Consider the following 16,940-nt stretch of genomic DNA (forward strand, 5'->3'; position numbering starts at 1 on the left):
TTCCTGCACCTGCAGCAGTATGTTTTCTGGATCTTACTATTGCTGCAGTTAAAGCCACTGCTTGTTCTGCTGTGCTTTCCATCACGGTCCTTTCTCCTTCACTGAGAGGGTATGCCCTGATTAACCCTGCAGGCTTTCCCCGTAGTTTCCAGCAGTCAGCTCTTAGATGACCTGCCTTATTACAATGGAAACACACAGGTCTCCATGTCTCACTCCTACTTACAGCACCATCCTTTTTGGCTAGAGGAGGGCCCCTTGCGCGTCCTGCTTTTCTTTCTTTCCTAGGACTCCTATCACCTTCCCACCCTTTGTCCTTTTTGGATCTGTGGGGATGATTAGGAAAGGTTTTCCCCTGGGGAACCAACTTGTATATTAGAGAAAACTCATCAGCCAGAACTGCAGCTTGCCAGGCTCCATGTACTATTTGGTCCTCCACATGGGTCATTATGGAGAGGGGGGCAGAGAGTTTTTAAACTCTTCTAGCAAAATTACCTTTCTGAGGTTTTCAGAGTTGGGCTGCACTTTAAGAGCACTTAACCACTGGTCAAAAGCCAGCTGCTTACTTCTCTCAAACACCAAGTATGTTTGATCAGTCTGTTTCCTGAGCGTTCGGAACTTCTGGCAGTAGGCTTCGGGTACTAGCTCATATGCCCCGAGGATAGCATTTTTTTGTCAGTTCATAATTTGATGAACTCTCATCTGGCAACAGGGAATAAACCTCATGGGCTTTTCTGGTTAGTTTACTTTGGAACAGAAGAATCCAACTCTCAGCTGGTCATTTTAACTGCCTTGCAAGTTTCTCAAAATATACAAAAAATTCTTCTGCATCTCCCTCATTGAATTTTGGAATCAGTGGGGAAAATATTTTAAATTCAGTACACAGCCCCGCACTACTTGTATTTTCTATGCTTTCACTGGGGGGGCGGGGGGGGGTGTTACTCTGTCGTCCCCTAGCTAACTCAAGCCGCCTCAGCTGTCTTTCATCCCGTTCCTTATGGAAGGTTCTTTCTCTCTCTCTCTGTTCTAATTCAAGTTTCCTCTGTTCCAATTGTATCTTTGCTAGCAATACCGTCGGAGCCTATTTCTGACCCTGTCTCTGATTCTTCAGATTTGAGGGAATAATGTTTGGCCACTAGTCTTAGGAGTTTCGATTTTCTAGCCTTGGCACGGAAAGTGATCCCACACTGCTCAGCCATTTTTCTCAACTCTTCCATAGACTGTGCCTTTAACCTATTCCAAGTTACTTCACCCTGGGTTGGGGAGCTACTAGCTTCAGTCGCAGACATGTTAGTATTCTCGCACACACAACCACAAGAAAACCTGTATTGAAATCTTTTCTCTTTTTGATTGACATAAATTTGACTTCCCACTTCCAATTTCTCATTTGTCTGTGAGTCCAATCCCAGACGCTAGCCCCCAAATTTCTGTTACGACCAGGTGAGGAAGGGCTCTCGGGCTCCACTCTCGCCCTTTTCCTGGTCTGGCCATAACAGGGTTTAGCTTTTAGAATACAATGTCTTTAGCTCCCCTCAGTGAGTCCTTGCTCACTGCTCTCTAATTGTAATTGTGAAAGAATCAACCAGACAGGTTTTCTCAGGTTTAAACAAGGTGTAAGCTTATTAACCTTAAAACTCTAACTCAGTTAAAACTACTAAGAGTACGCGACAGAACCACGCTAGTATGCAGACGTGATAAACACACACACAAATAGATACAGAGGAGAAGAAAGGATTAAAGGGAGAAGGTTTGAAGCTGTAGATGGAATTCAGTTGCTGGTTTAGGTTTTGCTGTGAAGTCTTGATTGAAGATAAGTCTTGCAGTTCTCATTGGGGCCCAGTGCACACTTTCAAACTTGTTTCACTGGTATCAGGAGTCTGCAGGGGTCTTCTGTCTTGAGGCTTATGTTATTTCCGTGGGTCTCTGAAACTTTGTGTGAGAGAGTGTGATGAAACATCGGTATAATAGACTTAATTAGGTAGAATTTAGATACAGTTAATATATTCTACCTTTTAGAATTAAAGATTGAATAAATTGTCAGTTTTTAAGACTCACTGGTCCCTGATACAATAGAATGTGAATCAGAAACACCTTTTAAGTTGGGTAATCCATTTCAGTGTTTCTCATTGCCAAGGACTTGGAGGATAAACACACATTGAAATATTCTGTGTGACATCAGTAAGAGGTAGCAATAAACTTAATTGATAGTGTTGGTTGGTGATGTAGACAGATTGCTTCAAAAGGGTTGTTACTAGGTACCATAAAAACACAATCATAGATAATAAAACAATAAATGGAATAGTACTTACAGGAGCAAGAGACCAAGTAAACACAATTATAAACATTTTGACCAGATAAATGCTCACAACTTCAAGATCAGGGGAATTCCAGCAGAACATTAAGTGAAGGTGATAGTTAATGACACTACAAAATATGGATTTCAAGAGAAGGAAAAACACACAGAGAAAGACAACACCTATATGCTAAAAGGTCAGATGATACCTTAGAAACAGTATAAACGTGAGAGTTTCTGAAGCAAAAATTTAGAAGTGTTGAATCCTCATCAATATTTCTCACCCTATGGCTTACTCGGGGAATGTAAAGTAAAAGTTTGCTTTAAATTTTGATGGATAGTGTAAGATATTTTGCTGTAACATTAGCAGGGTTAAACTTTTGGATTCTATGTTATAAATAAGATTACGTGTTACATCTCTTAGTAATATTTGATATTGATACTTATCCACTTAAAAGTGTATTGCATGTTCAATTCTTAAATAAATATATAAAAGTTAATAAACCCTCTAATGTAGTATTCTGTATACAACTACAAGAACCCCCTCTCTGTGTCTCTTTAAGTGTATTGAAGAGAGTTTCCCAGACCCTTATAATATCTGGGATATTTGTGACTTAGCCATAATTATTTTTTAGAATAGGCTATCTGAAAGATGGTAATATTCTTTGTTAGTTTTCTTTCTTTGAGGGATACCTGGTTCAATTCTTTGAACCCAAACAAGCGTCTATAAGAATTTGTCTGGTTTGAACTTAATTAAAGGAGATTCATAGGGATGTACTCCTGATTTGGTTTAGTCCCTATAAGGGGTTAACGTCATAAATCACTTCAAGAGTGAGAGACCTTGCTTCTCTTTGGCCTTCAAAATTGTAGTCTGTCTCAAAACTTTACTGTGATGCAAAATTCAATCAATTCCCAGATTGGCCAGCAGGTTAATCATGTGACTAGCTCTTTGTTTAAGACAGCATCGCCTGCAAGGTTTGCTGATTCTTCAAAGCTTATTAGACACACTCAGTGGGGGAGGGAGGAATGCTGGCTCTTACACAGACAATGACTCTCAATGTCTTTTGATCATCACTATTGACAAAACCCATCTGGTGAATTGAATCAGGGAGTACTCCCATTGTCTCTCTAGGCAACTGTCTCTCAGAATGCAAATGTGCAGCCATGTTTTCAGCCTTTGCTCTGTGGTCCTTTTTAAACAAGTTATGTCCAAGGTCCAGTAACTGCACAAATAGTGTTCCATATGATGAAATTAATATGTTTCCATTTGGCAGGTGTGGTTTCCATCACAGAGCTTTAATAAAGGTATATTCTGGGCAGATAAAACAGATCCATCTATGCCATTGAAGAGAAAGGACACTTCCTAAGGTTACCAGCTTTGAACTACATGTAGGCAGAGACTGGAGTTTGACCTTGAACTCCCTACCTGCAAAATCACAGCAGGACTTTGCCATTGACCTTTGGCTGGAATATAACGAGCAATCTGCAACAGCACGTACATTTTCCTGAAAGTCCCAAGTCTTTCTTCAGTGGACAAGGGAAAACATTACAACCTGCACCGTTTCAAGTCCACCCCGGGGAAAAGCAAGTTTAACAGAACACTCTTTACAAATCACCAGACCTAGCATATGTTATCTTTATAATCTCTATCTTTTCTTGAGTGTGTGTGTATCTATTTGAGTGTGTGTTGTTGTGTATTTTTCGGGTGTTGTATAATATATATACCTTTCTTTTAAACTTATGAAAAAACCTGTCATTTGTCTGTTCTTGACAATTAAAGAACTCAGGGGTTAAAAAAAAACTTTTTCCTTAGAAAAAGCATGCTGTCTTCGGTCTGTCGAGAGGTGAAAGGGAGAACCATCCCTATCATTGCTCACTTGTCCGTAACAATCATGGCTTTGAGGCAGTCACCATGTCTCACCAGCTGCATGTTTTTGAATTTTGTGTTAACAGATGGTGCTCTGTTGATACTTCAGATCTTGTACCTGCAATCAATGGGCATCAACACCTTACCACCCAACACATTCTTATTCGGCCTGCGGCCCGTTCTCACAGCTATGATGCGCTCATTAAACAAACCATTGGCAGTACTACACTGGAATCCAGTGGATGTCCTTATTACCTGTTCCATTCCAATCCAGTACATTCAGGCTCAGTGATTACCAACAGTTAGGAAGGGAATTATCAAACAGGGTTCCTCTTCTTGAATACTATCCACTGACTCATGCTGGAAAGTACTGCTTTACTGAGATTACTGTATTCCCAGGATAGCTGGATTCCCAGGATAGCTGGATTCCCGATTTGCCGAACTCCCGAGATAGTTGTATTCCCGGGACAGCGGGATTCCCTCTGACTTCGACCTGTTGCCAGTCTGTTTCGCGTCCGTTGCCCCGGTAACGCTGTAATTGTTTGGTTCGGGCGGCGGGGAAACTGACGAGGCGGCGCCGGGCGCGGTCCCCGGCTCTGAGCCTGAGCTCTGAGCGGCCGGCCGGTCCCCATGACTTCTCCGGTCCCCATCCCTGCCCAGGGAACCTCGCCCAGTGCCCAGCCACACACACCCGAGGTTTCACACCAGGTCCAGCATCCGCTCCGCTCGGCCGAACTGATCAAACTGACTCCAGCCCAGAGCATCTTGGAGATGAAGCCGACAGCGGAGGTCGGAGTCCAGGAGTGGCCGAACGGCTGGAGGTACGAAGGGGAGTTTCAAGGGAATCTAAAGCACGGACATGGACTATTTCAGTGGGCCAACGGGGAGGTAAGTGAGTCCAGTGTCCACATGGATAGAAGTGCTAACAGGAAAATGGGACATTCGTACAACCAATCTATATGAGAATTTACATTAGCAAATCGTTCTCATCGCATAAACTTTTCTTTCATGAATCAGACCAAAAGCTGAATTTGGCAGAGTGTTTCTGCCTCAACCATTCGCCCAAGACACCGCCTGTGTGAAGTTCCTCCTGCCCTCTGTTCTAAATCTCTGCCATTGAATCTCTGGTCACTTGTTGTTGACCCCTCAATTACTGCAAACATTCTGTCTCTATGAACCCTGTCTCATCTTTCATGATTTCAGCACTACAGCTTGATAATCTGTGTTGTGCAAATGAGAAGGGACATGGGCACACAGGCCGATCCACAAATCTAACGGTCATTATTGGCTATGTTTATAACTGGGAGGGGACAACTATGGAGGAACCACCCCCCCCCCCTCCCCTCCTCCGCAAACTCAGAAAAATCTCCTACAAAGCCATTTCTTCGCAGAACTTCATTCAAAAAGTTGTTAGGAGGCGGGGTGGGTGAAGCAAAATACTGCAAATGCGAGAAATGTGAAAGGAAACCAGGAGATGCTGGAGAGGGGAAGGTAGGTTAACTGTTTCAGATCAATCACCATTCAAAAGATCATCGACCTGAAAGGTTAACTTTGACTCCCTCTCCACAGATGCTGCCTGATTTACTGAGTATTTCAAGCATTTTTTGTTAATATTTCAAAAGGTCAGGTCAGCTTTGCAAATGTGCAGAGCCTTGTGTGGACGTCACCTGGCATCACCCGGCATCACCCGGCATCACCCAACATCATCCGGCATCACCCGGCAGGAACAGGGGTTGGCGGTGGGTGGTGGGGGAGGATGTTTTGCAAAGCAAGTGCCTGAATATTGTCAACGCTCATTAAGCTTTCTTCCTTTTGAAGCTAACAAAATGGACTAATATTAGTTATTGAGAACAGAGCATCCAGCCTAGCTCTTAAGAGCAGGTTAGATACAGAGTAAAACTCCCCCTTCACTGTCCCATCAAACATTCCCAGGTCAGGTACAGCACGGTTAGATATAGAGTAAATGCCACTCCACAATGTCCCATCATACACTCCGAGGACAGGTTACAGACAGAGTAAAGCTCCCTCTGCACTGTCCCATCAAACATTCCCAGGGCAGGTACAGCACGGGGTTAGATACAGAGTAAAGCTCCCTTTACACTGTCCCCATCAAACACTCCCAGGGCAGGGGTTAGAAAGGGAGAAAGAAAATGAAATTTTAAAATCCCAATTTATAACATTGCACTGAATTGTTACTCCTAAATTATATAGATCAACTACACCAGCAAAAGAGAAATGACCACTCCCATGTCACAATATGTTTATAGGACAGTACTTTTTCAACATTTGAATCTAAAAAAAAAGGAAAAAAATGGGTTTGACACAGAGTAAAGCTCCCTCTACACTATCCCATGAAACACCAGGTCTCCTCAGGTCAGACACCACATGGATTAGACACAGTCAAGGCCACACTATAGTATCCTGTCAAATGCTCCAAGATTAGATTGATAGAAAATGCAGCACAAAAGGAACCATTCAGCTCATCATTTTTTAATTCATTCATGGGATGTGAGCATCACTGGTAGGGTCAGCATTTGTTACCCATCCCTAATTGTCCTCGAAAAGGTGATGATGAGCCGCTGCCTTGAACCGCTGCAGTCTGTGTGGTGTAGATACACCCAGAGGTACTGTAGCAGGACTAGTTTTTCCAATGAAGTTGTCAAGTTCAATTCCATTCTTCTGTCCTTTCGCACATTCATTTCCATTATTCCTATCCAATTTTTTAAAATGATGTTATGGTCTCTGTCTTAATCACTCCCTGTGGTTAAAGCACCCCTTGTTCTAATAGCTCTCAGTGTGATAAATATGATTTTAAATTCCCTTGGTGTTTTCTAGTGCTAATCCTCAGATTATGCCCTGTTGTTGACAATGCCAGCAGGCGAAAATGGCCTAGCACTCGTCACACTTTTAGAATTTTGTAAGTCTTTTCTGTGGAAATCACGACCACAGAAAGCAGTTGAGGCCAAAACATTATATGTTTTCAAGAAGGAGTTAGATATAGCTCTTGGGGCTAAATGGATAAAAGGATATGGGGGAAAACTGGGAACAGGTTACTGAGTTGGATGATATTTCATGATCATGATGAATGACGGAGCAGGCTCAAAGGGCCGAATGGCCTACTCCTGCTCCTATTTTCTATGTTTCCGTGTTTCTGTGATCTCTCTTTTTGTGAAAAAAGACAATTCTTTGAACTTGATTGACTCTAACCTCACATTGGTGGTGGAATTCCATGAGATCCCCTGCCTGCTCCCTCCAGACTATTCCCGCTAAACTGCTGACCACCGACCTTCCCTTCCTGGCTCCCATGTTAGCTGATATTGTTAATGGTTCTCTCTCCTCTAGTACTGTCCCCCTCTCTTTCAAATCTGCTGTCATCACCTCTCTCCTCAAAAAAACAACCCTTGACCCTTTCGTCCTTGCAAACTGCTGCCCCATCTTCAACCTCCCTTTCCCCTCCAAAGTCCTTAAATGTGTTTTCACCTCCTAAATCCATGCCCGTCTATCCCGAATTCCCTGTCTGAACCCTTCCATTCAGGTTTACACCACTGCCACAGTACAGAAGCAGCTCTTATCAAAGTCACAAATGACATCTTATGTGACTGTAATAAAAGTAAACTACCCTCCTTGTCCTTCTTGACCTGTCTGCAGCCTTTGACATGGTTGATCATACCCAACCTCCTCCAATGCCTTTCCACCATTGTCCAGCTGTGTGGCACTGCCCTCGCCTGGTTCTATTCTTATCAATCCAGTCGTAGCCATAGAACCACGTGCAATGGCTTCTCTTCCCATTCAGCACCATTACCTCCGGTGTTCCCCAAGGATCTATCCTTGGTCCTGTCTTATTTCACATTTACAAGCTGCTCCACCTGTACACTGACAACATCCAGCTCTACCTCACCACCTTCTCTCTTGACCCAACCACTGTAGCTAAATTATCAGACTGCTTGTCCAACATCCAGGACTGGATCAGCAGAAATTTCCTCCAACTAAATATTGGGAAGATCAAAGCCATTATCTTCAGTCCCCGCACTTGGAGAACAGTAGTAGAATCGGACAGAGTCAGCATGGATTTACGAAAGGGAAATCATGCTTGGCAAATCTACCAGAATTCTTCGAGGATGTAACTAGTAGAGTAGATGAGGGGGAGCCAGTGGATGTGGTTTATTTGGACCTTCAGAAGGCTTTCGACAAAGTCCCATATAAGAGATTAGATTGTAAAATTAAAGCGCATGGGATTGGGGGTAGAGTATTGCGATGGATAGAAAATTGGTTGGCAGACAGGAAACAAAGAGTAGGGATAAATGGGTCTTTTTCCGAATGGCAGGCAGTGACTAGTGGGGTACCGCAGGGATCGGTGCTAGGACCCCAGCTATTCACAATATATATTAATGATCTAGATGAGGGAACTAAATTTAATATCTCCAAATTTTCAGATGACACAAAACTGGGTGGAAGGGTGAGTTGTGAGGAGGATGCGGAGAGACTTCAGGGTGATTTGGACAGGTTGAGTGAGTGGGCTAATGCATGGCAGATGCAGTATAATGTGGATAAATGTGAGGGTATCCACTTTGGTAACAAAAACAGGAAGGCAGATTATTATCTGAATGGCTATAAACTGAAAGAGGGGAATGTGCAACGAGACCAGGGTGTTCTCGTACACCTGAAGGTAAGCATGCAGGTGCAACAGGCAGAAAAAAGGGCAAATGGTATGTTAGCAAGAGGATTCGAGTACAGGAGCAGGGATGTCTTGCTACAATTATACAGGGCCTTGGTGAGGCCACACCTGGAATATTGTGTGCAGTTTTGGTCTCCTTATCTGAGGAAGGATGTTCTTGCTATAGAGGGAGTGCAGCGAAGGTTTACCAGACTGATTCCTGGGATGGCAGGACTGACGTATGAGGAGAGATTGAGTCGGTTAGGATTATATTCACTGGAGTTCAGGAGGTTGAGGGGGGATCTCATAGAAACCTATAAAATTCTAACAGGACTTGACAGGGTAGAAGCAGGAAGGATGTTCCCGATGGTGGGGAGTCCAGAACCAGGGGTCATAGTCTAAGGATAGGGGGTAACCCATTCAGGACTGAGATGAGGAGAAATTTCTTCACCCAGAGAGTGGTGAGCATGTGGAATTCGCTACCACAGAAAGCAGTTGAGGCCAAAACATTGTATGTTTTCAAGAAGGAGTTTAAAGGGATCAAAGGATATGGGGGGAAAGCGGGAACAGGTTACTGAGTTGGATGATCAGCCATGATCATAATGAATAGCAGAGCAGGCTTGAAGGGCCGAATGGCCTACTCCTGCTCCTATTTTCTATGTTTCTAAACTCTGTCCCCTAACCAGTGACTGCATTCCTCTCCCTGGCAACTGTCTGAGGTTGAACTAGATGTTTGCAACCTTGGTGTCGTATTTGACCCCAAGATTAGCTTCTGACCACATATCTGCGCCATCACTAAGACTGCCTGTTTGCACCTCCACAATAGCCCCTGACTCTGCCCAGCCTCAGAACATCTGCTGCTGGAACTCTTATTTATGCTTTTGTTACCACTAGACTTGACTATTCCAATGCACTCCTGCCTGGCCTCCCACAGTCTACCCTCTGCAAACTTGAGGTCCTCCAAAACTCTGCTGCCTTTGTCTTAAGTTGCACCAAATCCTGGTCACCAAGCACCCTAGTGCTTGCTGACCTACATGAGTTCCTAGTTAAGCAATGCCTCGATGGCCTCCCCTTCCTATCTCCATAATCACCTCCAGTCCTACAATCCTTCACAATATCTACACTCCTCCAGTTCTGGGCTCTTGATCATCCCCAATTTCAGTTGTTCCACCATTGGTAACCATGCCTTCAGCTGTCTAGGCCCTAACCTCTGGAATTCTCTCCCTTTACTTCTCCTCCTCTCTCCCTCACTTTTCTCCTTTAACACACCCCTTAAGACCTACCTCTTCGGTCAAGCTTTTGGTCATCTGCCCTGATACCTCATTTTGTGGCTTGGTGTCAAATTTTGTTTGTTAAAGCTCCTGCCAAGTGCTGTGGGATGTTTCACTACGTTAAAGGCACTAGATAACTACAAGTTGTTATTGTTGTGTTTCCAGCTGCTGTTCAAAACCAGCATGGGTTTCTGCCTTGAGGGCTGGGTTATAAGTGGAGAAGGCCTCATATGATGTTAAGGATTAGTTAATGGGGTTTGTACTCTCAAACCTGCCCAATGGGAGCACACAGTGTGGATTGTTTTCCAACCTCTATTTGAAGTGAGTGGAAATGTTGCTGCATTGTGGATGCTGCAGTTGCAGTACGGAGATGAGACTCCAGGCTGATGACCTGATGTCAGAAAACCATCCCACATAATTGCAATGTTGTACTGCATTTCCCCGTCTCGTGTCCTTCTGTGCTCTGAAGTTGGCTTCATCTCCCCCCATCCAAACAATTCAACGACTGTTTTCTTCTTTCCTTGAGTGGTATCACCTAAGAAGACCCTGTGTGTTTTCTGATTGCAGTATTATATAGGGCAGTTCTACAAAGATCATCGCCATGGAAATGGGACCTATATCTGGCCAGATGGGACCAAATTCACAGGAATGTTTTACCTGGATCGCAAAGATGGATATGGGACCTTAGAAATGAAGGATGGCTCCATATTCCAGGTATTCAATAACTTCAACACGTGGAGAGAAAGAAAGTGTGAAACAATTTTCTTGAAGGCAAGGCAGGCATGGCAGCAGTGGTTATTTTCTCATTATTCATTCTCCATATCTAGTCACTGCAGCCAAGGCCAGTGCTTATTGCCCATCTCTGGTTGCCCTTGAAAACATGATGGTGAGCTTCCATCTTGAACCACTGCAGTCCATGTAGCTTAGGTGCTCCCACAGTGTAGTTCCAGGATTTTAACCCAGCAACGATGGTGTGTGACTTGGAGGGGAAGTTTCAGGTGGTGGTGTTCCCATGTACCTGCTGCCCTTGTCCTACTAGATGATAGAGGTCGTGGGTTTGGGAGGTGCTGCTGTGGAAGTCTTGGCAAATTGCTGCAGTGCATCCTGTGGATAATGCACACTGTAAACCCGGTGCATCGGTGTTGGAGGGAATGAATGTTTCAGGTTGTAAATGGTGGTTAAAGGGAATAGTGCCAGAGGACTGGCACTCAGCTAATGTGATTCCTATATATAACAAGGGAGACAGAACTAGTCCAAAGAACTATAGATCAGTTAGCTTAATGTAGGAAAGATAATGGAACTTTTGCTCAATAATGTCATAGGAAAAATTTCAAAACCAAATATGTAATAGAGTAGTCAGCATGGTTTTCAAATGGGAAGGTCATGTTTGACCAATCTTATTGAGTTATTTAAAGAAGTAACAGAAAGAGTAGGCAAGCGCATTGCAATGGATGTAATATACTTGGATCTTCAAAAGGCCTTTGATAAGGTATCACTAGTGGACTCATGACTAATGTCAGATCATGTAGAATCAGGGAAATAAATAGCAAACTGGTTACAAAAGAGAAAACAGGGATTAAAGGTCAGACTTGGTGGAAGATGAGAAATGATGTTGCACAGGGATTGGTGCTGGGACCCCAGTTGTTCACCATTTACAGAAATGATATGGACTCTGGACTCAGAACTGGGGTAGAGGAACAAAAGGATCAGGGGCACAGATTTAAAAATAATTAAAAGTAACGATGCAGGCCGAAAAACGATAAAAATGCAAAGCACTAGGGTTCATTTCAAGGGGAATAGAATTCCAAAGCAGATGGTTGAGGGGAAACGTGATAGAGATCATTAAAATTCTGAAGGGGTTCAATAGAGTAGGTGTAGAGAAGATGTTTTTACTTGTGTGGAAGTCCAAAACTAGGGGCAATAATAAATCCAATAAGGAATTCAGGAGAAACCTCTTTACTTAGATAAAAGCAAAATACTGCAGATGCTGGAAATATGAAATAAAAACAGAAAGTACTGGTAATACTCAGCAGGTCAGGCAGCATCAATGGAGAGAGAAGCAGAGGTAACATTTCCGGTCAGTGACCATCAGAACTGCGGGTGACAATGTGGAACTCGCTACCACATGGAGTAGTTGAGGCATTTAAAAGTAAGCTAGATAAGTATATGAGGGAGAAAGGAATTTAAGGTTCTGTTTATAAAGTGAAATGAAGTAAGGTAAGAGAAGACTCATTTGGAGCACAAACACCAGCATGGACTGGTTGGCCGAATGGCCTTTTTCTGTGATGTAAGTTCTGTATAATTCCACGTAGATGTAACAAACAGTGTCTGGCCAAGGTCTATGCATGCACAGTTGTTAGTGTGGGTGATTACTATTAAGCAAGGGTAGTCTTTGTTGAGCTGCTCTGCCATTTCCTCCCTGACTATTTACTGTATTCCCCAAACTGGGAGGTTTGCACAACCCACACCCCAACATCTCAATCCATTCCCGCTCAGTGGCCTATTCCTCCCTACGTCATGCTTTTCCTGGATCATTTCAGGATTGATGCATTGTTGTGTATTACACTAGCCACTCGGCGACCTGTGCAGTAGTGTAGCAATCAAGGTTCCAGTGTAGGGCTGACAAAAACTAGAGTCTGTGGGTCACATGCAACCCACCTATCCTGGTGATCCAGCACTATTTTTCCTGATGTAGTGCTCCTATTTGCCCAGACACCGAGACCCCTCAGAATCCTATATGTTTCAATCAAGTCACTTCTTACGCTTCTAAACTCCAGCGGATACAAGCATAGCCTGTCCAATCCTTCCTCTTAAGGCAACCGCCTATTTGAGGTATTAGTCTCGTAAACCTTCTCTGAACTGCTTCAAATGCTTCCTTAAATAATGAGACTAATACAGTACACAGTACTCCAGATGTGGTCTCACAAATGCCCTGTATAACTGAAGCATACCCTCCCTACTTTTGTATTCAATTCCCCTTGCAATAAATGATAACATTCTATTAGTTTTCCTAATTATTTGCTGTACCTGCATTCTATCCTTTTGCGATTCATGCACTAGGACACCCAGATCTCGCTGCATCTCAGAGCTCTGCAATCTCTCACCATTTAGATAATATGCTTCTTTTTTATTCTTCCTGCCAAAATGGACACATTTTCCCACATTATACTCCATTTGCCAGATCTTTGCCCACTCACTTAACCTCTCTATATCCATTTGTAGCCTCCTTATGTCCTCTCCACAACTTACTTTCCTACCTATCTTTGTGTTATCCCTTCATCCAAGTCATTTATATGAAATGTAAAAAGTTGAGGCCCCAGAGCACTGATCCCTGTGACACGTCACTCGTTACATCTTGCCAACCATAAAATGACCCATTTATGCCTACTCTGTTTCCTGTTAGGAATATAGGAGCAAGAGTAGGCCATTCAGCCCATCGAGCCTACTCCGCCATTCAATATAGTCATGGCTGATCATACACTTCAGTGACTTTTTCCCACACTATCCCCATATCCCTTTATGTCATTGGTATTTAGCTATCTGTCAATCTCTGCTTTAAACATACTGAATGACTGAGCTTCCAACGCCCTCTGGGGTTGAGAATTCCAAAGATTCACAACTCTTTGAGTAAAGAAATTTCTCCTCATCTTGGTCCTAAGTGGTTTCCCCCTTATTTTGAAATTGTGTCCCCTGATCCTAGGCTCCCCAACCAGGGGAAACAGCTTACCTGCATCTACCCTGTCTATCCCTTTAAGTACTTTATAGGTTTCAATGAAATCACCTCTCATTCTTCGAAACTCTAGATAATACAGGCCCAGTTTCCCCAATCTCTCTTCATAGGACAGTCCCGCTATCCCAGGAACAAGTCTGGTGTTAGCTAGCCATGCCAAAATGTTACCCCTGATACCATGAGCTTTTATTTTCCACAATAACTTTTGATGTGGCACCTTATCAAATGCCTTCTGGAAATCTAAGTACAGTGCCTCCACCGGTGCCCCTTTATCCACAGCACATGTTACTTCATCAAAGAACTCCAATAAGTTGGTTAAACATGATTTCCCTTTCACAAAACCATGTTGACTCTGCCTGATTACCTTGAATCTTTCTAGGTATACCGCATTTAATAATAGCTTGTAACATTTTCCCTGTGACAGATATTAAGCTAACTGGCCTGTAGTTTTCTACTTTCTGTCTCCCTCCATTAGAGGTAAGGTAGACCATTTTAATACACTGTTCATTGCTCTTCTGCTCCATATTGCACCCTCTGTAACCTGGAAACTTTCTTTTTCTTCATGGTTTAGGGGCTTTATAAAGCCGATGAGCGTTTTGGACCTGGGGTGTTGACCTATCCCAACGGCCGTCAAGATGTGGGCCTATGGTATCGAAATCACCTCATCAGGCTTTGTACTGCAATCCCAGGAGCCTTCACGATGAAGAATTACCCAGCATACCAGTCTGACACAAAAGAGTATGTCGTCCTAATAAAAGCCTACAAGGAGAAGTACTTCTGGAGAACTGATCCCAAAGAAGACCCATTTTTCTACCCTTACAAAAAGTTCCTCTTTGATGACAACTACACTCTGCCTGCGGAGATTGAGACTTATTCCAATGATGCTGACCACTTGCCCCTCACTCGCTCTTACAGGAGAGAAGGTGACAGATATTTCTTCCAAGAAGAAGAGTTGGTCGATGAGGACCACACAGATCAACTGACCAGTATAAACCGAACTCCTTTGCTGGTTAAAATTCAGATACACATCCATAGACATAGGTATATCTGTGTAGATTATTCTGGAATGCTGGCCATATATCAGTATGATATGATGTACACACTTTGTCCATGTCTTTCTCAACTGTGCAAGTTTTTCTCCTTTCCACCAGGCAACAGGAGGACAGGCAAGTAATCTACTCCCAGCTTTCTGTCAATGCAGCGCCTCACTTTGGCAAGTATGCAGAAGAGGCCTGGCACTGACTTGCCTTTGCAGCTTTGCTTCCACTCAGCCCACCCACCCCCAACCTCTCCATGTGAGCACAAAATCTAAGCTGGCACTTCAGTGTCGTGCTGAGGGAGAGCTGCACTGTTGGAGGTGCTGTCTTTTGGATGGAACGTTAGACCGTGGTCCCGTCTGCCCTCCAATGGCAATATCCTAAAGAAGAGTAGGGGAGTTCTCCCTGGTGTATTGACCAATATTATCCCTTAACCAAGATACCTGTAAAAAAAAAGTGACTACATTTCAAAGCTACTTCATTAGTTGTAAAACGCTTTGGGGCATCCTTAGGTGGTGAAGGTGCTATATAAATGCAAAGGCATTTTTTAATTACTTCTAGTCTGATCTGGTAAGGATAGGATTGTGGTGTGGTACCTTACAGCACGGAAACAGGCCATTCACCTCAACTGGTCTATGCTAGTGTTTAAGCTCCGCATGAGCCTCTTCCCACCCTTCTTAATCTCACCCATCAATATATCATTCTATTCTGTTCTTCCTCATGTGTTTATCTAGCTTCCCCTGAAATGCATCTATGTTATTCACCTCAACTACTCCTTGTGGTAGTTGAGTTTGACATTCTCACCACTCTCTGGGTATAAAATTTTGTCTAAACTCCCGATTGAATTTGCTGGTGACAATCTTATATTTATGACCCCAATTCGCCCCAAAGTGGAAACATCTTCTTTATGTCCATCCTATCAAACCCTTTCATCATCTTAAAGACCTCTATCAAGTCACCCATCAGTCTTCTAGAGAAAAGAGCCCCAGTCTGTTGAATCATTCCTGATAGTTAGAACCTCTCAGTTTTAGTATCATTCTAGTGGCACCTTTTCCCATGCCTCTATATGTCTTTTATAATTTGGAGACCAGAACTGTTCACTACTCAAAGTGTGGTCTAACCAAGGTTCTATATAAGTTTAGCTTAAGGGGCTGAATTTACACTTTGGGGCAGGAAACAGGAGCTGAGACTGTTTCCAGGTCCCAACCCGCCCCCGGGGTGGGAAGGGAAACAGTCAATCGTTGGAATTTTGACCGGGGTGCCCCCTTAATTGGCATGGACACAGGTTCCCTGTCCAATTAGGGGTGGTAAGTGGTAGGTAGGCTCGTGAAGCTGGAGGGCCAATCAGAGGCCTTCCAGTTTGGGAGGAGCACCCAGCTGCCATGAATGCTAAGTGACTGAGCTTCAACCTGAAAGTGCCCTCTCAGCCACTTTCTTTAAAAATGTAAATAAAAAAATAGGGAAAGCACCCAGGCCACCACTGTTATGATTGGGAATCCATCTACAGGGCGGTCTTTGGCTCCACCCCCACCCAGGCAGGCAGAGAGGACCTGTAGGCCTGCCTGGAGTGCTGGCACCCCGGCCTGTCCCTGAGTTCCCACCTCCAGGCAGTTGAACAGCTTCCCATCGCATTGGGAAACTGGAGGCCGACTGGGATTTTCCAGTCAGCCTCCTTAACTTACTTTTAACAAAGCTCTTAATGGGCCCAATTAGCTGCCAACGCCTGCAAAGGGGGTTGGGAAACCAATATTTTCAGGCAGTCTGCTTCCGTTCCTGACCTCGGTAGAGTCCGGATATCCTTCCCAAGCCCTGTGTTTTAGAATTCTATCCCTCTAGTAATGAACCCCGGTCCTCTTTTTTTTTGTGGCCTTATTAACCTGCCGCCCTTTAATGATTTGATTGTCTGTGATTCCAGAACTATCTGTTCCACCGCCCCATTTAAACTCTTATTTTCCAAGAAGTACTTTGCCTCCATATTCTTTCTACCAATACATAGTACCTGCATGGCACTCTGTATTGAAGTTCATTTGTCAATTATATGTCCATGCTGCAAGCTTATTAAAAAATCCTGTATTTTGTCACAGTCGTTCT

The 16,940-nt window shown here is 43.6% G+C and overlaps 1 protein-coding gene across 3 annotated transcripts in view; it reads left to right on the forward strand.

Annotated features, from left to right (window-relative positions):
- The first annotated feature begins 4,720 nt into the window (after positions 1-4,720).
- ankmy1 (ankyrin repeat and MYND domain containing 1) overlaps positions 4,721-16,940 on the forward strand; it is a 140,376-nt gene continuing 128,156 nt past the window's right edge. For all 3 annotated transcript variants that reach the window (XM_068041357.1, XM_068041358.1, XM_068041359.1), the window contains exons 1-3: positions 4,721-5,045; positions 10,650-10,796; positions 14,384-14,853. In XM_068041357.1, the coding sequence (XP_067897458.1) occupies positions 4,788-5,045; positions 10,650-10,796; positions 14,384-14,853 (875 nt within the window). In that variant the 5' untranslated portion in view covers positions 4,721-4,787. The remainder of the gene's footprint in view (positions 5,046-10,649; positions 10,797-14,383; positions 14,854-16,940) is intronic.

This window comes from Heterodontus francisci, chromosome 11, assembly GCF_036365525.1.
Source record: "Heterodontus francisci isolate sHetFra1 chromosome 11, sHetFra1.hap1, whole genome shotgun sequence".
Taxonomy (NCBI): Eukaryota; Metazoa; Chordata; class Chondrichthyes; order Heterodontiformes; family Heterodontidae; genus Heterodontus; species Heterodontus francisci.